Below are 24,971 nucleotides of genomic sequence, written 5' to 3'. Positions count from 1 at the left end.
GAATGGCAAAAGATATAGCATGTAAACACCAAGCAAAAGAAAGCTGAAATGCCTATATTAATATCAAATAAAGTAGACTTCAAGACAAGGAATATTAATACAGATAAAAATGGTCATTTTATTGGGATAAAAGATCAGATTTGTAACGAGACATAGCATTCTTAAATGTGTATGACAAAATCATAACATTCTAAAACAGAAGAAAAAAATGACAGAAGTAAAGTGAGAAATAGACAAATGCACAATTATTTTTAGAGATTTTAACAGTCTCTTTCAGTAGTTGATAAAACAAGTAGAAAAAAACCTGTAAGGACATAGGAGACAAATAGTATTATCAATTACCAAACATGAGGCTCAAATTGACAGTTATAGAATATTACAGTCAACTACAGAATATACATTCTTTTCAAGTGCACATGGAACTTTCACCAAAGATCATATGCTGGGCCATAAAATAAGTCTCAATCTATTTGATTATTTGGCTACAGTGGAATTAAGTTAGAAAACAATAAGACATCTAGAAAAAGTCCTTTTTTTTGAAAAATTAATCAACTCACTTTTAAGTCAATCCATGAATCAAAGAAATCATAAGGAAAATTAGGAAGTGTTCTATACTGAATGACAGACTGCAACATGTTAAAAGTCTGTGTGTTTATGTCTTTTAACTATAATGTTGTCTCAGGAACTGAGTAATCAAATTTACATTTTCTTCAGAAGAATTGGGGAAGAGAATGGGCAGAAAAGCAGACTAAAGGCTTAGAATTATAGGGATCAACCCACCATCAGCCAGTGTTTGTTTTTTACTACAGTTGTTATTGAGTCACTGTACCTTGGTTGAACTAATAGGTAATATCCTTTCAATGTCAATAAAAAGAATGCTAAATAAATGTTTTGGCAATTTCATCCTGATAAATCCCATACTGGGATGTGTATGGTGCTTCCATTTCCATCCAATGAAACACTAGCAGAAATAGTCTGGATAGCGTTAATATTAACAGATTATAGCTAAAGAGTAAGTTAGATGGTGATTAAAGAGTTGAATAGACAACCAAGGAAAATTGAGAAATCTCTGTTCTGAGATCTGAGACAAAGCCATCTGTCTCTGATTTTAGTTCAATCCTTAATGAATATAAGTAGTCTGACTAAATGATCTCTTGGGAGGCCCCCTTCCAAACACAAAACCTATGATTTTAATTAGCATTGGTTATGGTGCCAATACAAGGAAAAGAATTTGCTCAGTGCCATAAAGAAAGTGGGGGTTTAATTCTAAATATAAATCATATCTTCTAATTTGCAAATTCTTTTATTTGGAAGAACATTTTCTTTATAGAACTCAAACCATTCTCTCTCTCTCTCTCTCTCTCTCTCTCTCTCTCTCTCTCTCTCTCTCTCTCTCTCTCTGTATCTTTTATGAGAAACCAAAAGAACATTCAGTTTGCAATTTGTGATCATGATTCGAACTTTTAAAAAAATGTGTGTCATTTCTTGCCCTTTGATAATTTCCAAGTGATGAGGCTGCTTTTACAGATCGGTCCTTGCTTTTAATGATTTCAGTATATTTTGGTTGGGAGTGAGAAAAATAAATGGGAAATGTCATTCATGAATATGAGCCTGGAAGTGAATATGTAGAAGGCAAATGATCACTTTATTGGGGAGAGGCGGTATGTTTTCCTGAGGCTTTTGCCCTTTTCCCTTTTTAAGCCTGCTATTTTTCCTGTTTTAGTTTGCAGATGAAACTGGTACGGCAATATGGTGGGAGGGAAATCATGTGACCTGACATATGTGGGCTTCTGCATCTATGTGCATGGATAGAGAGCTGTTCACAATCTAACCATCTTATGAGTTCTAACCATACTTTTATAATTCACATACATGGAGTTATGTAGGGAAACTTTTAAACATAGAACGTAAGTGGTCATTTCTTTTTGTTTAAAATACCCTTTCTCCATTCATTTCTACAGGCAAATTTAATGTTTTAATAATATGAAGAAAAATAATAAAATGAGTAAACAATGTTATAGGGCTCTACAGTTCAAAAAATGGTTTACTTTAAATAATCTAATTTCATCCCAACAGCAACCTTATGGATTTGATCAGGACAGGAATTATCCTTGTTCTAAAGAGAGGGGGAAAAGAAAGAAGAAATAGAAATAAAGAAAGAGAGAGAGAGAAGGGAGGGAGGGAGAGAGGCAGGAAGGAGCCCTTAAGGCTTGAGAGAAGAGTGGCTAATTCTCTATTTGTTCTCTCTAAAATGTATTAGGAGTGATTAGAAGCCAGGGAATATGCTAGTGAAGATAGCTGCCACCATGTTGAATAGACAAATGTATTAGCAGCACACTTTTCATACATAAAAACAAACAAACAAAAAGTTTTGTAAGCAATACCTGTTTCACAGCTGTGATTTTAATTGGTACTATATCTTTTCATTGGTCTATTTTAAAACTGCATCACGGTCCCAAAGGAATATCCCTTTTCTGATCTTTTAAAATTTCAACAAATATTTCTAGGCATTAAGGATAGGCAGCATTTTGCTTTGCCTGCTTCTCTGATGTTGAGCTGTTTCTAGCTGCTAAATTTGGCTCCTGTATACTCCGTATCTATCCATAAGGCAGTTCTTGGGTCCACTCTGCAGACGGCCATCCAGGTTTAGATTTTTCTGAGGCACCGGGCATGGCTATCCTGCTTTTAACATCCCCATTTTGTGCTCAGGCTAAGGACATTGAGTGGCAGTGAGCTTTCCTTCATTTCTGGTATGATTGTTGCTTCTCAGGTTCTGGCTTGGGTTCTGATCTTGACATTTATGTCACAGGTGTCCCCGGTGAAACTGCTGGGAAAGCAGATGGCAGGCCTAACTGAGGTTGGCAGCATCTGCTGCTATACTCACTGTCCCTGCTACCTGCTCCACTTTCTTCTTCCTGTTGATATGTGTTGCTTTGCATGGTCATTTCATTCTTTCAATGTTACTTACCTTTCTTTAGGCCTTTCCAAACCTGAATACCTTTCTGCAACTCTCAATGCATTTGCTTTGCTTGCGACCCTGTCATCCAGGAAGGCTCATGACATGGCTGGCTTCTGTGAGTCCTTCAGGGATTTTGCTTGAATGTTACTTCCTCAGCAAGACTTTCCTTGACCACTCTATTTCAAATTACAACACACCCTTCTTCTCCCTCACTCTCTACCCTGTCTTTTTTTTTCTCTCTCTCTCTTTCCTACATTATCTTTTTCCATAGCAATTACCACCACCTGCTATATTCTATAATTAATTTTCTTGTACATAATCTGTAGTACTGGGATACATAAAATATAAGCTTCATGAGGGCAGAGATTTGTCTGTAAGCATCTGGAAGAATGCTGGGTTTTAGTGAGCGCTTAAAAATTTTTTTGGTAAATGATATACTGGATTGTAAATAGCAAAAGATCAGACTTCTAGCTTTATATTTAGTCTTATTTATTCTGCTTCATATGGTGTTATTTGTAAGAACTTGAAGGGGTCCTAGCGTCTGTCATACAGAGTGAAGTAAGTCAGAAAGAGAAAAACAAATACCGTATGCTAACACATACATATGGAATCTAAAAAAAAAAAAAAAATTCATGAAGAACCTAGGGGCAAGATGGGAATAAAGACACAGACCTACTAGAGAATGGACTTGAGGACACGGGGAGGGGGAAGGGTAAGCTGGGACGAAGCTAGAGAGTGGCATGGACATATACACTACCAAGCGTAAGATAGATAGCTAGTGGGAGGCAGCTGCATAGCACAGGGAGATCAGCTTCGTGCTTTGTGACCACCTAGAGGGGTGGGATAGGGAGGGTGGGAGGGAGATGCAAGAGGGCTGGGATATGGGGATATATGTACATATATAGCTGATTCACTTTGTTATACAGCAGAAACTAATACAACATTGTAAAGCAATTATACTCCAATAAAGATGTTAAAAAAAAAAGAACTTGAAGGGTATAGGGAAAAAATGGAATAAGTAGCATCTTCTGTGTGTGCTGGGTAATTTACTTATCATCTTCAATCCTCATTATAATTCAAGTACTTTGTTCAAAGAACCACAGCTAGAAAGTAGCAGAGTAAGGATGCAAACTAGTTCTGTCTGGCTCCAAAGTTACTGCCTTTTCTTCAGAAGCCTGGTGTACACCAAATAATAGTAAGTCAGTTAGAGCTCCTCAAAATGAGTGATGTTGCATAAATCAAGAAGATGAGTGCCAGAAAAGTTTGGTGGGAAAAAAAAGAACCTTAAGTTAGCTCCCTAGAAAATAAGCAACAACCCCAAAAGAAGGAAATCCCAAACTATTTAGAGCCATAACCCTCTTGGCTTAAGTGCCTGGACCTCCAAGGTAACTAATTTTTAAAAGGAAGACATGTATCTGGACACATATTTGCTGAAAATATATTTTTTACCATGTGAACTCAACAAAGACAAATAGATTCATTCTTTATCCTAAAAAGAGGCAAGAAAAACTTCTACCATTGCTTTTCAGTGTTTTCTTATTGCATTCCAAGAAGCAGTAATTGATTGTATTTTTAAAACAAGCCAGATTTTATGTTAAGATCCTTTTTTACTGTGTCTTCTTTCTGACCTCTTTTGGTCTAGTTATGCAAATGCAAATTAAGTCTCATTTTTAATTCAGTTCCACATATTTATGAGAAACCACATGATGCAATAAGCACTGGAGAAGAAGGTGGTTAGCAGGTCCAGACAAGCTCCCTGCCCTCATGCTGCTCATTACCAAGCAGTGGCAACCACTGATGGGGGAGACAAAATGTTTTTATCACCATCTTCTGGATGTTAAGTTATCTCTAATCCAGAATTTATGTAAAATACCATAATAACTAATTTAATTTTGTCTCCATTTTTCTTACTTTAGTAAAAGATAATTTGATGCTCTGCTTTTTAGGCAATCATACAATCTTGAGGTTGGAAATATTTTTGGAATTGTTTATTCCAATTATTTGCCCAGATAAGCATCCTTTCTACAGTATCAGCTTGAAATCTCTCTGGTAACTGAGAATGACTTCTTATTAAAGAGTAGCTATTTTGCTTTTTGCAGGTCTAAGAATTTGAACATTATTATTTATATCGAATCAGTTTTTTTCCTATGACATTCACATGCATCTTAGATCTGTTCTCTTGAGTCACAAGAGCCTGTTGTACATCCAGGCCCCCTTCAACATCACAGCTTGTTCAATACTGTCTCTTTGAGATCTTTTGTTTTTCATTTCTTTTATTGGGTATCTACTTTGTGCAAGGTATTGCTTTATGAACTTCAAGAGTTACAAAGAGGAGGACATCATCCACTTATCTCAAGGCAGTTACATAAATACAACAAATAGTGTGTAAAAAACAAGTGTTATTTAGCTCAAAAAAGTGAAGGACATAACAGGATGGAAGGATGTGGAAGTATTTATGGAAAATGCAGTATTTGAGATTTAAAACTGCTATTGTCTCATCAGGTTGAATTGGTAATATAGTGAATGTCAGGCCGTGAAAACGGCATAATCAATTGCTTGGAAGTGAAGGTACAGAGATCACAGTGCAAGTTTAGGAAAACTTGAACAAATTATTTTGTCTTTATGACAGGTAGGGGTAGGGGTTGACAGGATGTAAGACTGGAAAGAAAATTTGGAGCGTCCTTTAAATGTCAGGCAGGGGAATTTGTACTTTATGTGGATGGTAATGGAGAATCCTTGACGATACTTGGATGAGGATGACAAATGTAAGGCTCTAGTTTCACTAAAACCGACCTAGAAATAGTAATTTAGGGACAAATTAAAGCAAAGGAAAATGTATGTAGAGGTATGCATTAAGAAGTAAATACTACACTATTTTTCTACCATAAATATAATGGAAATTCAGAAAATGAAGAAGAAATTTCTTAACGTTTTCCAGAACAATGGCTCGTGAAGAATTGATAAGACTGTGAAAAGCAAATACATGAATGTTGAACCTTCTGGGCTGGTGAAATAAGCTAGAGAAACAGAAACAAACATATCTGTGTATATGTGCACAAGTGTGTGGTGTGTGCGTGTGTGATGGAGAGGAGAGGCAGTGACGATAGTAGTCTGACTTTAGGTTAAGGGCACGTATTAGGAAAGGTGAGGTCAGCTCAAACTATAGAGGTGGCATAATGTATGCAGTCACGTATAAAGTTCTATATAACTGAAACAACGACCACAAAATCAGAAACCTAGAATTAGTTGGTGTCATGACACATAAATTATCCCCAAAAGGAAAGAAAGTGTACTCAGTAAAAAGACCAAGAAAGCTCCTGAGTAAATATAGGGTTACGACTGTTAATTCGTCAGTGATTTACTGAACGGTTTATCTCAGGTGAGTACTATGCTAGACACTGGAAACCACAAACAAAAATGGGATAAGATAAGGAAGATGGGATAATGGAGAGAGAAGCTTTACAGAAATGACTTTAATAAAAATTTCAAATGACAAACAACAGCACTAAGGTATCTCTGAAAAAAGGAAAAGAAGCCAGCATTTACTAAGCATCTGCTATGTCCCAGTCATAGTGCTTAGTTTGTTCTTATAAATTTATTTCATAAAACTCAAAATGAGCCTTCATGTCTACTGATGAGAACACTAAGGTTCGGAGTTTAAAGCTTATTCCAGCGGAAGTCAAGCGAACCCCACAATAGCAAGATTATGAAGGGGAAACTGAATTACCCTAGTGGGTCACCAGTTTGTTTAATAGCAGTGGGCTTAGTGTACCCTACAAACATCTTGGCTAGAGATGGGGATCCAGTGACTTAAAAAAATCAGACTTATTTCACATTATCCTTTTTAATTTGTGTATCAATGGTACATTTCTCACTCCTGAGGCAAAATGGGACAATGAAGTATATTTGAATTTGAAATCAGACACATGTGAGTTTAAATGCTGGCTCTGTGTGACCATGTCAGGTTACACAGCCTATGTAAGCCTGGATCACCATCACATTAGAAAAGTGACCACAATACTACTTCCTTCACAAAATATTACAAGAATTAAATGTGGCAACTAATAGCAAGAACCAGGTAGAGTACCAGAATTTAGGTCATGCTAACATGATGTGAAGAAACAAATCCATGGTCTCTTACGCACTCATTCTCATTTCTAGTTCTTTGTCTCTCTGAGGCGTTCACATGTGCACACACACACACACACACACACACAGGCATGCACAAATTTTGTATCTAGGACACTCTGGAATGTAGCTATCTTTTGAGTATCGTTTTTCATTCCAAAGACCTGCTCCTGGCTCTGCCTGATTATTCTCTCCTGGGGAAGATGCCCAGACATTCAGATTTACTATCCCACTTACGAGGTTAGAGGCCACTTTTTTCTCCCCTATAAAAAAGGATGAGGGCTGAGGGGGACAATTTTAGGTAGCAATCTTCAGTGAAACAGAAGGAAGGAAGAAAACTGAGCTGGAAATATTCAAGCCTTTGGAGAACATGGAACTGTCTCACTCTCATGGGGAGGACCATACCTTAGGAAATTTCCTTCCTTAGTTGACTCTTAAGATCCAGAAATAGAATTCAATGATTCTAGTATGATCGATCCATCAAAAACAAACTAGTATGTAATCAGATTAGAGGTGAACTTCCAGTTGATAAGTCATTTTGGCAGGGTTGAAGTATTTCACGGATGTGAACATGCATTTAAAATATCTGAAGATAAAGAAAGGATGTAGAAACAAGTTGCCACCCTACCTGCAATAAAATGAAAATGCTTGTATAAAAATGGAGGGATGTTTCATATATAATTTATTTTTTCCCAGGAAATTTGATGAAAGTGATTATTGTTACCTTGAATGATATTTCCCAGGGATCATGATAGCACTGGAGTACATCTCTGTTAAAGAAAAACAAAATGTGTTTAAAAAGATAACAGTCATTTAAAGGAATATCTATGCCTCTATAAAGAGTGTTGCTCAACAAATATATGATTATAAAATATTGAAAATAAGGTTTTTAAAAAGTGTTGTAACTAAAACTAGCATTTAAAGAAAAGTGACATTTTATCTGAACAGTACGTACTGAGCATATGTCTTTTATTTTCTGTTATGCTCTTTTTCTAATCTGTAGTGAGAAAACATGTAAGTCTGGTAGTTCAGAACTTTCTCACTCTTACGGAAATTGTTAGTTACGGAAATGATCTAGTGGATCAAGGTTAAAGGAAGAAGGATATGCAAAAACACAGTAAGTGATGATCAAAAAGTTCATGAGAAAATAGAGTCAAACCTATAGATTAAGGAAACTAGAAAATACAGAAAATAAATCTCCAGGTAATACTTAGCAAATCTTCCCTTAGCTTATGTTTCCAGTATTACTTTAATGTGCTGAAGAAAATTAAAAATTACAATTGTAAAATAGGATTAAAAGATCACTTTCAGAAAAAGATATTCCTTAGTCTTTCTCAGCTTTCTTAACTCTTAGGTACAAAATCGTCTAAGGTTTTTGAGCACTTATCCACAATCATCAATTATAAACTATTTTATAGTTATTTCCTTATCCATAAAATGTAATAAGCCACCAATTTTCTTAGTATAAATTTAATTTTAGAGTACTTATTAATATAAATGTGAATCTTTGTGGAAAGGAATTGAGTCATATACTATTATTTCTTTGTTATTGCTCTTTCATATCACTGTAATACAACTTTTTGTAGATATCAGCATGGGTAATAATATCCTTAATTTTTCTTTTATATTTTAATTTAGAAAATTAATGTTCCTCTTTTATAAGTGAGACAAATTTTAAAAACAAGACATCGAAAGGAAAACAGAAATGTCATTGGAATTTAGAAATCCAATTCTTAATATTCTTTCCAACCACTTAAAATTATATTGCTTGCCTTTCCCATTATTTATGGGTCTTCCAAATATAGTGTCTGGCCTTAAAAGTTGTAATACAAAATCTTCTGTCTGAAAAGTAGTACAACTGAATGAAATTTAAAACCATGTAACATGTCATTTAGCATTCTCATAAAATGTCAGCATGATGTTAACAAGGGTCAGGGCAAATGCACGAAAAACTACTATGTTGACTTCTGAAAACGTCATTCTGGGAAATCAGTAACAAGAGACTGTGATTCTTATCTATATTTTACAAAAGACATTTTGAGACGGAAAAAATAGGTGTTGTTCATCGTATGTCTTGGATGTTTTGGTAAAATATTTTGTGTTCACCATTTTAAATATCCTAAGACACACTCACTGGCTAGGATCAATGGGAAAGAAAGGGGTGACCCTACAATTAATGTAAATGCACACAGCTTGGTGTGTTCCTGTTACTGAGTGATTCCACACCCCTGACCGTTCATAGGTTTCAAGTAGGATTTCCTCCCTAGTCCAGGATGAGGCATTGGCTTAGGAGAAGCCAGTCAAAGCACAAAGCATTGCATCACCCTGGACAGCCTGATTACTTCAGAATGAGCATGTGACCCAACTGAAGCCAGTGAGATGTGCTGAGAGTTTTTCTGGGTCTTTGTTCCGATTGGATTTAAATCTGGGGGATTGGGAGGCCAGAGATGCTATAGCATCTTACTACAATGAGGAATGAAAAGCTATCACCACAGAAGTCAGAGCCAAAGGTTGCAGTATGATTAGGTGCTGGTAACATCAATTGGGCATGCCTATAGCTAGCCCCAAACAATAAACCTTGACAATGAATTCCCATGTTGCTTTCCTTTCTTTCTTTTTTTTTTTCTTCCTCCCTTCCTCCTTTTCTTTTTCTTTTTCTTTCTTTCTTTCTTTCTTTCTTCCTTTCTTTTCTTCCTTTCTTCCTTCCTTCCTTTCTTCCTTCCTTCCTTCCCTCCCTCCCTCCCTCCTTCCTTCCTTCCTTCCTTCCTTCCTTTCTTTCTCTCTTTCTTTCTTTCTTTCTTTCTTTCTTTCTTTCTTTCTTTCTTTCTTCCTTTCTTCCTTTCTTTCTTTCTCTTACCTAAGCCACTTTGGGTCATTCTTTTGCTTCTATAACCAAAGCAGACATGCTAGAATGATTAAAAAATTCTTTTTGGCTATATCTTATTCTTGCTTGTTTCAATCAAATACCTTTTCTAATGAAAATGGTGAAGCTAGAAAATATGTAAAAAATATATTGACAATCATTATGACTGTTTCTGATTATAATTGATGCCACGTAGATTTTTATTTAATCTTTATTTTAGGATTTAGTTATATGAGGTGTTTTTATTCTTTGTTTTTGTTTTGTTTATGGCTGAATAAAGCTCACAGATTTTAAGTTTGATTCCTGCCTGTGTGATCTTAGGTAACTTTTCCTAACCTCAGTGTACTTCCTTTCTTCAGTTTTCAAATAAGGATCATGAAAGCCTTTATCTGATGGAGTTACGGAGAGGATGAAATGGTATAGTGCATACAGACTCAGCCCGGTCAGTGACAGGCACATAGTTAGCCTGCAAATCTTAACTATGTTATTAATCTAAGTATTGGCATCTAGTATCTCACTGGCTTTCATTTTTTTCTGGCTGCTTTTCAGCCGCTTAAATTAGAGATAAAATAATATTGGCGTCCCATTAGTTTAGTTTTATTTCTAGGGAAAGTTAACTTAGATAGCACAAAGGCCACCTCTTTGTTGAACTATCAGAGCCCTTTATTGGATTTCAGATACTCTGGGGCTGAGGCTAATGTTAAAGCTCATGTATGTAAGACTTTCATTAATATAATTGCTGTTTTATGAGTTTTTATTTTTAACCCTTCTTTATTTACTTTCTTTTTACTTTGAGTTATTTGTGTCGATTCAATTTGGCTTAGCAAATAAAAAGCATGAATGGAAACATTATCAGTTAACAAAATTAGTAATTCAAACCAGCTAAGTCTTAATGTTCTGTTCTAAGAAAAGCTTGTAGAAGATTAGAGCTCCATTACTGAGAGCTTTGGGCTGCTTCAAACATGCTTCTGTGTGTACACTGAGGGGTTTCTCTTCACAGTTCCCCGCCCTCTAGTGGTAGTTATAATAATGCCATTTTGTAGTCCCCGCACAGGAAATGCCTGTTCTTACTTCAGTTACCAGAATCCTTTCACAGGAAGTTAGGTGTGGTCTTTGAAGGAGAATTAAAAAAAAATGAAAAAAAGAAAAAAAGCATGATGGAATTTTAGCTGCAGTCTTCTTGGTGCCAGCTTATCAATCCTAAACTCTGGGTGTAAAAGATTCTGCAGGGGTAATGTTTTAATATTCTTATTATGCTTATTCTCTGTGATGCTTCTTTACCTTTACAGTAGAATCCTTGGGGGAATCTGCAGAGGACCACTTTCATTTTGAAGCTGCTGTCTGCATGTTTTAGCATGTCTCTTCTATTAGAGCATCCAGGCATGGCAGGTTCCTCCTTGAAGTGTGCAGGGACCTTCTTCACGCCTATGCCTGTCACTAGGCCTAAGGGTCTCTGGGGATGGGTGAGGAAAATGAGGGATGTAGTGGAGGCTCTGTGATACTGAGAGGGCAGTCTTCTAGCTGGTGGCTGAAAGGTCCTGGTCTACTTCAAAAAAAAAATGTGGAAATGGTACAGTAACTTATGTTATTTTAGATTTCCCTGTTTGATCTAGCATATCTACAGAAATGATCTGGATGTGAATGAATTTTACTTTTAGAAAATGCACCTCATGTAATTAAATGGTAATTTTCATTCCTGTAGGGTAAGGGTTAAAATGGATTGATATTTTAAAAAGAAGGAAAAACAGATAAGTGATTGTATATAGATGGCATTCTGGAGTCAAGATTTTGGTTGTATTATTTCAAAAAACATAGAAACTCTTGCCACTGATTCAGAGATAACGTCTGAAATGATTGGTGTGCTCTCTTGAGCTATATATGTTAGCCCAGTAAAATATGATTAGAATACAGTAAAACTCCATTTATGTTATCACAAAGACCAGCATAATAGGAGTTCATGTAAAAGATAAACTATCTTAAACTTACTATTTTTTTCAAGTCCAAATCTGCTACGTGGATTCTTAAGAAATGGGCACTGTTTGAGAAAATGAGCTATCTCTACAGTATTTCCTAAGGTACTGCAAATTTGTTAATCTAAGAAGCAATTACACTAGCTAGCAGCAGGTTGCTAAACCAGGGGGTCCAAGCTCCAGACCTCTTGACGTGGGTGACTTCCTGCCTGGTTTGGCAGGAGCTGGGTCCCTTCCTGTGCAGCTTCCGAGCAGTTCCAAATGCAATCCGGCATTCCCTGCTCCTTCCCGCTCCCTTGCTTTCAAGCAGTATCTACCTATGTTTCCACAGCCTGGCATTTCAGGATTTCCAGAGCTCTTTACCAGGTGCGTTGATTTTGAATAAGCTCTTTGAGGTGGAAAAGTAGGCCAAAGGGAACATGGAAAAAAATGGAGAGATACATGCAAGATCTTTGCACAGCCCAGGTTCTGCAGTTTTTGGTAATTATTCATCTCTTGTTATGGATCTCGGATATTTTTTTCAGAAGGGATGCTGAAAAAGATGGCTGCCAAAATATTCACACAAGTGAAACAGCAAGCACAAACCAGTATTCTCCATTTCTGAGCTCTGAGTTGGATATTTTCACTTAAAACATTTTGGGAGTGGGAGATTAGATTACCTCATAGACACCTACTGAATGTGAAAGATAGATCTCCATGCAAGCAGATGAATGCATGCAGGAGAATCCCCTGAGTGCCAAGTGCAACTTCCTTAGTAAAATATTACAGATAGCTTGGTTTATATATTTTATCTCAGTATCATGTAATTGGCTACAGTCACGTTTTATCCTAATGACCGTTGCTTTTTTTCCCTCTCTCTGTCTCTCTCTCTGTCTCTCTCTCTCTCTCTCTCTCGTTTCCATAGCACTTTCTTATGCAAGGAGCTAAACAGTGATTAAAGGAGCAGGATGAAAAGATGGCACAATCAGTGCTGGTACCGCCAGGACCTGACAGCTTCCGCTTCTTTACCAGGGAATCCCTTGCTGCTATTGAGCAACGCATTGCAGAAGAGAAAGCTAAGAGACCCAAACAAGAACGCAAGGATGAAGATGATGAAAATGGCCCAAAGCCAAATAGTGACTTGGAAGCAGGAAAATCCCTTCCATTTATTTATGGAGATATTCCTCCAGAGATGGTGTCAGAGCCCCTGGAGGACCTGGACCCCTACTATATCAATAAGAAAGTGAGTTCTTAGTCAAGTTGCCTTTACTTCCCCTACTTCCTAATTGCTTCCGGGCTAGGGCCAGGGATGTCAGGTGAAGAATGTTGCGCCTCGTCCCCTCTGTCTGAAGTATCATTAGGGTACTAGGTAGGCTTGACCATGTAATGGCCCCATTACCCTAGAAGCCTTTTGGAAGCACTCATTTGAACCCATGTCCAGGACAGGCAGGGAACTGAAGGGGCATCCTGCAGTGGGGGAAATGAGGAAGGGCAAAAGTCTGTTTACCTTACAGTGTGGTGAAGCAGAAAGTTAAGACAAGGAGTATATTTTTTTATGCATTAAAAATATTTCCAGGAGTAGTATCCAAATTCCTCTTTACAATATCTAGCTCTACATAAGGTACTTTGATCTTCAGCAGGTTTATTCCTTCACACCATAAACTTTGCCCATTCCATGGCTCCCCCCAGAAGAAATAAAAGCAGGTGGCTTTTAAGTGCCCAAAAAAGAGTGTGATCAAACACCACCTCTGGAAAACCCTGAAGTTCCTCTGAGAAAATTTTTATCTAACTGAAAAACGAATCAAAGCCTCATTTTTGAGCTCTTTGTGGGTTATGATTACAGTTTTTAAATACTGATATTAAAACTTGATAAGGAAAAAAAAATCTTGATAAGGATGCTAAGTATTCCTATGGCAGTGACTACAGATTTTCTTTATGTTCTTAAATCCTCATATCACTTACGAAATTTAGGAGAGTTTATAGGGCTCAGAAAGAGAAAGCACACAGCATCATGTCATATGTTGGTAATTAGTATATTATTATATTTTGTAAGACAATATTTCTAAAAAGTTGTCTCACTTTTTTCTTAAAATATTCTTAATTTTAATACTAAGATTCTAAATTCTGTTTTATGTGTTTGTTTTCTTTTTCAGACGTTTATAGTATTGAATAAAGGGAAAGCAATCTCTCGATTCAGTGCCACCCCTGCCCTGTACATTTTAACTCCCTTCAACCCTATTAGAAAATTAGCTATTAAGATTTTGGTACATTCATATCCTTTTTTCAAATAGTCATTTAATATGATTTTGCTCTTTGACTGACTTATTGAGTTGGGAATTTTTCAGAAATATGCGTGGTTGGCAATGTTATGTGCTCTTTCTTTTTCCCTCTTACTCAACAGTTCGCATTATTGCAAAATGGGATCATAGGTAAGTGAAACACTTTGCCCCATCTTCCAAATATTTCTTCTTTCCCTGACTTACTACTTCTTTCTTTATTCTTTCCTCCTCTTCTCCCTCTGAATTGCCTACTACATCCAAGACTTCTTCATTAATTTTGACAGTATTACCAGGCTCTCCTTTTATAAGTCTTCAAATTTTACAAGGTTATCTATATAATGGGTAGATTCTGTGAGTTAATTTTCTTCATTACTTTACATTTGGAAAATATATGCATAATCTGAATTATACAATTTTATGTCTTTTTCATCTGAATTTTACTACTTTCTGCTTTTCATTTTAGCATTTGAAAGCTTTGAGTTATAAATGTTTATAATTGTGATGGAATACATATTAGCCTTTCAAATGTCACTTTTTTGGGTCACTTGTTCCTATGTTTTATTCAAGTCTCAGGTCCTGCTACAATTATCTCTTTCCAAAGGTTTAATTTCTATTTATACATATATATCCTCATTTCATGCTTCATTCTCCTCATGAAGTATCTACTTCCTAGAGATGGAATTGATGACGCCTTGGTGGGAGATGGTGATTTGATTTACTCCTGAAGGTAAATAGAGTAGTTGTGAATGAGAAGTTTTATTCCAGGCCAGGGACAGTGATCTGGCTGACAGCCAGCCCTACAACAACCAAGGAAGCAAAGGTTTGCAAGACTGGCTGTGCTACGCAGAGGCATTTACAGGAAGCGCACAAAGGCCTTAGGATGAGGAACTGATATATATCAGGAACTAGAGGTAAGGAAGGGGAAACTGAAAGTTAAGCAAAGTCTCAGGTAGGACAACTTTAAATTTTGTTTCCTAATTAGAAAGAGTCATTGCCTGCAATTTACAACATGATCAGCCCAGGGCTTGGCTTTAAGGCTTACAAAGTAAAAACTTAACTTCCTCTAGCAGGCCCAGAAAATATTTGAATTAGATATGGTAGGGAATTAGAAAAGATAAGGAATTCAAGAGATGGGATAAGCTTGGTACAGGGAAGTCATCTAATTTCTGGGTGGAGGGGCTGTAAAGCATGTCCCCAGACTTGCCTGGCATTGTGGCAAATGATGTCTTTAGAAGCGTGGCATTCTGGAATTCAGTTTCCTTTTAACCTCTAGGTCATTCCTTTTTCACCCCCGCCCCCAGTTTTGCATAGACGTCAACATATTTTAATTTCATACGTTAATTTCATGTTTTAACATTTAATAATTTTTTGTTAGTTTTTTTTTAAGCAATAATGATTCCTTACTTCTGTTTTTCAAGTAAGAGAACCCAGTTGTACAGGGAGAAAAAATGCTTTGAGTTAGCTTTAGGAATGAATAATGAAATTGAGATTTAGATTTGAGTCTCTTGAACTATAAATTATGGTCCATTATTATGTTTGAGTATTTATAATCTGGGCACTGAATAAATCTTTCCATAAATTATTTATTATATTTAAAAATAATTATACATCCCTATATAATCACAATTTATACATGAAATTATGTGGAAAATTCAGACTTAGCCCAATGCTCTGTTCATAGTAAATACTGAGAGAGTACATATTGAATAAATAAGTGACAAATGAGTCAAGAGGTTAAATAATTAGATGCAAAACAACTGACAAAATGGAAGGTTTGAAGAGGTCAGAAAAATCGATTTTTCTTGAAACTGAATGATGAAATAAAATTAAGAAAGCCCAATGTTATAGGAAAAGGCAGGATTTTTTTGTTGTTTTAAAACTTTTGTGGGGAGATAGTATTTTTTTTGAAAATCTATAATCTCCACTCCAAAAAGTTCTATATTAGGAGACCCAGGAGCCCTAACTTAATGCCGTCTGGGAAAAGAGACTTCCAGTGGTAGAGCATGAGAGCAGTTTTAGAAGTTCTGATCAGAGACTCTGGGCATTGAGGACCAAGTTTATGGTGGGGGCTATTCAGGAATCAAGATACAATTTAATTTGAAGGTTTGCACTTGCTTCCCAGTAAAAAAGAAAACCTCCAAGGGGCAAAGTTGTTAGGAGGCCTGCAGTGGTGCAAGTTGAAATGTGAAGGCAGCCAGGTAAATCTAAGACTTGCCAAACTGAACGGTTGACTCTCCCAGAACCTTACAAATGGCATATAGTTACAGATTTCTTCCAACGTAGAAAAAGTAGATTCTTAAAAATCTCTGATTGCCTGAATTAAAATACTATATTTCAGATATCTCACCTTGGAGTAGAGATATGAGAAAAGGCAGGTAGACTGATAGACACATTCTTCAGTCTTTTGGTGATAAGGCACATTTGCCTAGAGATCCTCGTAAACTTTGATGTAAATAATACTGTACTGTTTGCAGGTGATTTTCCCAATGATTTTGTCTTATTCCTCACAACGCAAATCCTAAACTCAAATCCTGGTTTTCTGACTTCAAGTGTCTTTTGCTATAAGATAACAATGCTTGGGGTTGGTAATGGTGGGTCTTGGGCACAGTTAAGAGGTTGTTGTGTATTTATTATCATTAGTTTATAATCCAGAATATGGCCAGTCACAATCAAGAAATTTGTATCTTAAACCTAGATTGGTATCTCTATTTCCACCGAAAATCCTGACTTATTTCTTAAAGAGTTGTTATCTTCATTAGGAGCTGTTGCATATCAAATTAGCTTTGTTTCTTGATTTTGGCAGAAAAATCTTAGCTTACTATATTTTTGTCAGGGTATATTTTGAAAACTGAAAATGCTGTTGATGTGCCCATTACCTTGTTTCAATAGTTAAATAAAATATGGTTATATTTTCTAGATAGTAAACAAGTAAAAAATAATCCATATTCCTAAAATTCCCTATCAGAATTTTCAATGTGTTGCATGTCAGTTTTTATTATTTTACTTTAATACGCACACTCTCCTTTACTTTGCATTTGTTATTCATTTGTTCATTTGCAAATATTTACTAAGTACCTACTGTGTGGCAGATGTTCTTCTAGACACTGGGATGCAACATAGAGCCAAACCTAGTCCCTGCTCGCATGTGGTTACATTCATGTGTATGTGTGTGTTTGAGAGGAGAGAGATAATAAAAATAAATCAGCTAGTGATAAGTGTTATTAAGAAAAATAAAGCAGTGTAAAAAGAGAAGAGTGGCAAGGTCCTGTTTTAAATCATATGATCAGGGAAGTCCTCTATGAAAAAAATAGCATTTGAATAGAGAGCCAAAGGAAGTGAGGGAGTGAGACATGGAAATCTGAGGGGAAAAGGGAATAGCAAATATGAAGGCAAAAGATAAAAGTGGAAGTGTACCTGGTGTGCTCTAGAATCAGCCACGAGCCCAGAGTGCCTGGAGGAGAGTGGGAAAGGCAGAGAGTAGGAGAGGCTGAGGTCAGTGAGAGTGAAGGTCGGAGCTGAAGTTGTAGGCTGTGGTGAAGACACCAAATTTATGCTGCATGAGATGGGGAGAGATGACTGGAGGGTTTTCAGCAGAAGAGTGTCATCACCTGACTCAAATTTGAGAAAGATCACTCTGGCTGCTGTGTGGAGAACAGGCTGCCTGGGGGGAAAGAATGGAAGCAAGAAGATAGATTGGGGGCTTACTGCCATTATGAAGGCAGGGGACGCCGGTGGCTTGGCCTTTGGTGGAAACAATGAGGGTAGCAGATGTCATCAAATTCAGATGTGTTTTTCAGAAGAGCTGAACGGGATATGCTGAGCAGTTGGACATGGGGTGTGAGGGAATGAGCAGAGCTAAGGAAAACTCCAAGTGTTTAGTCTGGTCAAGAAAGAAAAATGCAGTTACTTGAGCTTGGGACAACATTAGGTGGAGGGATATGCTGGGTAAAATCAAAAGTGTGGATTTGAACATATTTTTTTTTCTGAGGGGTCTATTAGACTTTCAGTGGAGGAGTTGAGAAGTTAAATGGAAATACAAGTCTGGAGTTCAGAAAAGGGTTGGGCTGGAGGTATAACTGAGAGATGTCAGTGTATGGATGGTATTTAAAGTGATGGCAAAGACCTGAAACACTCCAAATCACACAATAATGCAGAACTACCTATCATTCATAAGGGGTAGGAAAATACACAGCTTTTGGTTTCAGAAAACCTGGATTCAACCCCCACCTCTGATATTTACTTACTGGCTCCATGACCTTGGGCCAAGTTACTCCAACTGTTTTGAATCTCAGTTTCTCCATCTATAAAATTGCAATCGTTATATATACATCAGTAATAATAACTACATAAGTACCTGACACCATGACTAACACTTGGTAGGAACATGATAACTGGTAGCCAGGACAGCTATTGTTGGTAGTAGTAGCTACAATTCTAGGAGCAGCTGCTGCAAGATTAGCAAAGGAACACTCTCATATTGTTTAAGGAATTCCACAAAGAATTCTGTACAAATCTCTACTGTCTTGAGGCTTGATTTTGCAAACAAAATGTTTATACAGCACCAGAGTTAGGAGCTGTTAATCGACCAAAACATAATGTGGTCAGTTCCAGCCTTCTCATTTTGCAGATGAGTTCATTGAAGCCCACACATGTTTAGTCTTTTTCTAAGACTACATTTTATATAAGTGGCAGAGCTAAAACTTCAGGTTAGGTCTTTTGCAATTTCCATCTAACAGAAGAAAATTGATTTCTGAACCCTCGGGTATAAATAATGTACTGGGGGCATTGCCAGTATCTCTGTCTCTGTGTATTTCAAAGGTTATTTTCAGTGGCTCCAACTTACTATTTCATTAAATAGGAAGTGAGCTTTTTAGCTCATCCCAAAATTATATGGTATCTATGTAGAAATTAAAAAATCACGGTTTTCATCTATGTAGAAATCAAAACCCCAAAATTATATAGGTCTAAGGGAAAGGAGGGTAAACAGCTTATGATTTCTATTTTTCCTGCTTTAATGCTCAAAAGTTATCACGTAGTTAGGAATTTGTTAATAACAAAATTAAACAACTCAAGAGTTAACATTATGTGTGTGTCACATATATATGTGACATTTAGTCAATATTTCTGCTGTCTCACAAATATGCATCAATATGTAGAAAGAGGCCTGTCTTACTTTGCTTTGAATTCTCCATTTTTATGTTAGAAAACCTCTTACATAAAACTATCTTCTACCTCTAGTTCATATATATTTTAAGTTGAAAATTTCTCTGCAACTTCTCTGGATATTATGTATTATTACAAAGCCCCTGGACAGAACAAACGATGTCTTCTCCTTAAGAATAACAAAGAAAAAAAAGAATAACAAAGAAACGCCCTACATTTTTATGTTGAATAAACAAATGATTAATAGTAATAAAAATGATTGTATCCTCTAAGAAAAGTATTAGGACTCTTATCTGCATTTACACAAGAAAACTGAGCCTTAAAGAATTAACTTGCTGAAGCCCATGTGTTTGGTAAAGGATGCATCTGATCCACAGTTCATCACTTTAAAACTCATGCTGCTTCATCCTACCTACATGGATATAGAGGTAGACATCTAGTTTCCATGTCAAAAGTTACATAAACCATTTTCAGTGTAAACTTGAAGTCTTTCCTCATCTTACACACATAGGAAATATTTTAGACTTGCCAACTGACGGGTTAGTATCAATCAAAAGGTTAACACATTTTTATTAATATCTGGTATAGAGAAATTAATAGATTTTAAAATCCTTTTTTTCCTGATATTATATGAGGTTAACCTACCTCTATTTTATTTTATATACAAAGTCTCTTAAGGAAATACTATTCTAGGATTCATTGTTCTTTCAAAAAATGTACTTTAGTTGATGTCATGGAATATATATTTAGAAAATAAATATATGCGTTTTGTTACTAGTTCTAACCCCTTGAAATCTACCTTGACATGGAGTTTCTATACTTTTTCAATGTATGGTATCACCAATACCATGTCTACATTTTTTTTCATATTTGTATATTTGTTATCATTATCTGAAATCCTACTATTTCAATCACTCACCAAACTCCGAGAATCTTAAAGATATGTGACTGATAAAATGCATTTATAGTGATTTTAAAAAGTAATGGGTTTTGAAACTCTCTATTTAGAGATTATCTATTAAACTAATAGCATAAAAACCTGACTCTAGTTATCTCTTATTTGGTTTAAAAGCAAAATAGTTTTATTTGCTTTCCTTTTTGAGCATCTGTCAGGATCTTTAACTTAAGCATATTTTTATTATTAAAATGATAGTCATACAATGTGAAAAACACGAGTTTGAGTGTAATGATTTATTAATTTTGGCTTACTGGGTAATATTCACTCTTTCTATTATTAATATTTGAATATATATTTTACATTATTATATATACTTAATTTTTATCATTATAAGGAGTAAATATTTTTAAGGGTCATAAAACCATGGCTTAGTCTGTTACATGACATAAATCTCATGAGGCTATCAATTTCCACTTTATATTTATCCAGTGTTCTCTCTTTCAAAAAAAGTATAGAAACTTGTGAACTTGATATATGTGAAAACAAATTTCATGTTGTATTTCTGATCCATATTAATAAATATATCATTAAAAAGGGAAAATTTACTTCACTTAGTAATAAACAATCTTCTGAACTGACATCATTCAATAGTCATCGGACACTGCAAAATGGCAAAGGTATGGTGGTGAACAATATAGACATGGCCCTTGTGAAGTTGACTGCCTAGCAGAAAAAAAATCAGTGTTAAAATTAGTCATTGGAGGAATGGTATCAAGTGCTACAAGTATGTATTACTGATAGACCTAATCAGGAAATGTGCTATTGTGCACAGCATTTTACTGAAAATAACTTTTAATCTGAGTGCTGGAGAAAAAGTTGGAATTGGCTAGGTGAAGTGGAGAGCATGTCCAGGGAAAAGAGGTGATATTTGCTAAGATCCTGACTTGAAAAAGAGCTTATTTAATTCCATGACCTAAAACAATTGCAATAATATTGGACTGGGGAGAGTGGAATGAAGAGTAAAGAAGCTGAAACTGGAGAAGTAGAGAGGAGTTAGATCTCCTAGACTCTTCCCTCTTTGTAAGATATTTGATCGCCATCCTAAGGTAGTGGAAAGCTATTGAAATTACATTTACAAAGGTCATTTGGTACAGTATGCAGAAAGGATTGAAAGGAGTCAAACATGGATTCAGAAAGACCAGTTTAGATGAAATTGCAGTAATCTAGGTTAGATTTGATGGACACCTGGGCTATGTAGTGATATGAGGATTGGGGGAAAAGTTCACTGAATCCAGGCATAGCAGGTAGAATTGACAATATTTGGTGTTAAGTTGAATGTGGAGGTTTAAGGAAGAGAAAAATGCAAGATCACTCCTAGGTTCCTGACTGGATCATGAGCCATTTTCTGTGATACAGAGATGTCAAAGGGGCAGTCTTTTAGAGGGGCAGAGGAATAGGATGAAAAGATTTTTAGTTTAGTTTTAGAACTGAAAAAATTTGAAGTGTCAATGAAATGAGTAAACATAAATGCAGATGTAATATGTACAATTGGGTACCATGGACAGTTGAGTTCAGAAGAGAGGGCTAGTCTGGAGAGAAATACTTGAGATCAGTGGGCATGTAAATGTACTTGGAGCTATGTATGTTGATGAGCTTTACTAGGATAAATATAGCAGGAGAGGGAAAAATGGCTTGGATATCTGATGTCCTTTTCAAAAAGGGAAATATAACATTTCAAAGGATACAAAAAAATTGTCCATGAGACATGAAAAATCAAGGGATTGGGACTTCATGAAAGCAAAAATAAGAGAACATAATGAAAGGGGGAAGAAGAATCATGCTTGTCAAATGCTGCTGAGAGAGCAAGTCAAATAAGAACTCAAAATTATCCTTTTGTTTTCAGGGACAAAACATGAAGATGTTTGTCATATTTAGAAAGAAAACTGGTAGGCTAAGGATGTGATAGATAAATGAGGGAAAGTAAAGATAAACATCTCTTCCAAGAAGTTTGGCTGTGAAATGGAAAAGAGAAGTAGTTAGTAGTAAGTAGTTAGAGGATTGTGGGTTATAGGAAAGTATTTTCTTTTTTTCCTCCGAGATAAGAGAGACTTAAGCAAGTTTGTGCTGATAGGAAGAGGTAGATAGAGTGGGAAGTGTTAAAGGTAAGAGAAGGAAGAGATAAGAGATTTCTGAAGTGTTCTGGAAAGGTAGAAGGTGTCCAGAGTATGAGTAGAGGGATTGAAAACTCCCCCCATTGAAACAAGAAGGAGGAAAGGATCTTATTACAGAGAGGTTTGTCAATTTGGGGGTGGGAAGTAAAGATATGGCATTCTGATCCTATCTCTTCTCTCAGTGAAGTAGGAAATAAGGTCATGAGTTTGAAATGGGGAGGGAAGGGAGAAGATTGGAGATCAGAGAAGAGTGGAGAATATTTGGAATTGTCTTTGCAGAGTAGGAGGTGCAGTGAAGTGGAGAAATATTTAGACTGTGTTGAGTGTGGGTGAGGCTGGGAACCATGTATTTTGAATGGCGCCAACCGACCAAGAGGAGTCATTTTCTCCAGTAGAGCCTAGCAGCCTAACAGACACAAAGGATCCTCTAGTTTTATATACTAATAGCAAGTCATCTTTAATTTTGTCTTACTTTTTGTTTCTTTGTAGCAATAGAGGAAAAATGTTTCTTCTTTGAAATGGTGTTTTTCTGTGTTCTCTAGGTTGTAGTGCCCTCATGTGGCTGATCCACACCATTCACTTATGACTGTTTTCATGTGGATGCATTTTAACAAGCTGAGAATCAAGCATGTGCCTTGCATCACTGCCAGTCAAAATGAAAAATCAATGATTGCCTTGACTAAAGTCAGTTGCGGGTGCAAAGAAGCTTCCTTTATAGATTAACACATAATACATAACACAACATATAGATAACACAACACTATTCTATTTTACTACACTTAAAATCGTGCTGATATGTTACTATGTGTAAGTAATGTGAAGATTTATAATAAAAATAAAGAGTGAGGGCTTCCCTGGTGGCGCAGTGGTTGAGAGTCCGCCTGCCGATGCAGGGGACACAGGTTCGTGCCCCGGTCCAGGAGGATCCCACGTGCCGCGGAGCGGCTGTGCCCGTGAGCCGTGGCCGCTGAGCCTGGGCGTCCGGAGCCTGTTGCTCCGCAACGGGAGAGGCCACAACAGTGAGAGGCCCGCGTACCGCAAAATAAATAAATAAATAAAAATAAAAATAAAGAGTGAGAAGTGATATTAATAGCATTTATTCACTGGAATTTTTGTACAGTTTCTAAATCTATATTGATAAAGCTCTTGTTTTGCATAAGTACAGCTGAATCCTTCTTGTGCTTTTTATTAACTATGAAAGAAAGTTATTTCAAGTATTACTACTGAAAGTTTTCTTAAAGAGCTTTTGTTGCTGTTTTTCAGTATAAAGGAGAGTGAACTGCATTGGCTATGTCTACACAGGCAAAGTGGGGTAGAGTGAAACAAACCACATGTTTCTTATAAGTAGTGTTCTCTATGATTTAGGAAATTAAGAAAGTAATTTATTGAGTATCTACCATGTACAAGGCACATTAAATTGCAGGAGGTTTAATATATTTTAACTAATTTGATTCTGACAGCAATCCTGTGGAATGGTTATTCTTTCTCCCTTTTATAGCAAAGTGAACCAAGGCTTAGGGAAATTATAAGTAATTTGGCCACAGTTACAAACCCAAGAAATGTCAGTACTAACACCAGCCATCTTCTCTTACTATTCAGAATTTAACGAGCAATCACCGTATATTATATATTCCACTTAGAAAGAATTTTATTGAAGATATTCCACTCAGATGACCCTTAGGACGGAGTTATAATGCATTCAGTTACAGTCGGCCCTCCCCATCCATGGGTTTCATATCCATGGGTTCTACATTCGCAGATTCAACCAACAGTAGGTGGTGTACAGTGTTCAGGATCCATGGTTCCTTGAATCTGAGGATGCAGAAACCATAGATACAGAGGGCCCACTATGGGACTTGAGCATCCGTGGATTCTGGTGTCCGCTGCAGGTCCTGGAACCAATCCCCCACGCCTACTGTGGGATGACTGTAATTACTGGTATTCTCTTGTTGAATTTTTATCAGAGTCTTCATACATGCTGAGCTTGCACTTCAGTCGTTGAGTCTGTCATTAAAGAAAGAAAAAAACTTAAATTGATAAATTACTTACCAATCAGCTAATTTCTTTTCATTTAATCTTTTTCATTACTAAAATCACATAAGTAGCCTCCAAATAATTGATGGCTTGGCCTGACATGACTTGGTTATGGAGTTGTTAAAATTACAGAAATGGAAAAAGCAAACTCAATAATAAAATAATAAGGGCATAAAAGTTCTAAACTTCATGGTGGTGAAAGACATAATGGTGTATGAAAGTGAAATTTTCCACTGAATTTTGTCTTCCTTGACGGTATTCTTCTACTTTATTCAATGTGCTCATTATGTGCACTATTCTTACCAACTGTGTATTTATGACCATGAGTAATCCTCCAGACTGGACAAAGAATGTGGAGTAAGTAGAAGATTTAAAAAAAAATCTTGCAATATTGTTGTCCCTTTATGTGCATTTAACATCTTGAGACCTCATCAGTTTCTTTAGCAAATCATACTAGCTACTACAAACCAGTTAGACAGTGATTCAAGTTCATTTCAACCACTGATTTTCTGTAGGACAAAGCTTGC

General features: G+C 36.3%; 1 protein-coding gene across 13 annotated transcripts in view; it reads left to right on the top strand.

The window, feature by feature from the left end:
* Positions 1-24,971, top strand: part of SCN2A (sodium voltage-gated channel alpha subunit 2) — a 146,591-nt gene that overhangs the window by 44,579 nt on the left and 77,041 nt on the right. For 12 of the 13 annotated variants that reach the window (XM_024735862.1, XM_024735860.1, XM_024735857.1 and 9 more), the window contains exons 1-3: positions 12,876-13,142; positions 14,053-14,171; positions 24,712-24,801. In XM_024735862.1, coding sequence (XP_024591630.1) covers positions 12,876-13,142; positions 14,053-14,171; positions 24,712-24,801 — 476 coding nt within the window. Of the gene's footprint in view, positions 1-12,824; positions 13,143-14,052; positions 14,172-24,711; positions 24,802-24,971 lie in introns of those variants that run through there. The other variant, XM_024735852.1, reaches the window with a different exon arrangement.

The sequence above is a fragment of the Neophocaena asiaeorientalis genome, unplaced genomic scaffold (assembly GCF_003031525.2).
Source record: "Neophocaena asiaeorientalis asiaeorientalis breed wild unplaced genomic scaffold, Neophocaena_asiaeorientalis_V1.1 scaffold72, whole genome shotgun sequence".
In the NCBI taxonomy this organism is placed as follows: domain Eukaryota; kingdom Metazoa; phylum Chordata; class Mammalia; order Artiodactyla; family Phocoenidae; genus Neophocaena; species Neophocaena asiaeorientalis.
This window is presented reverse-complemented; position numbering and strand designations above follow the sequence as displayed.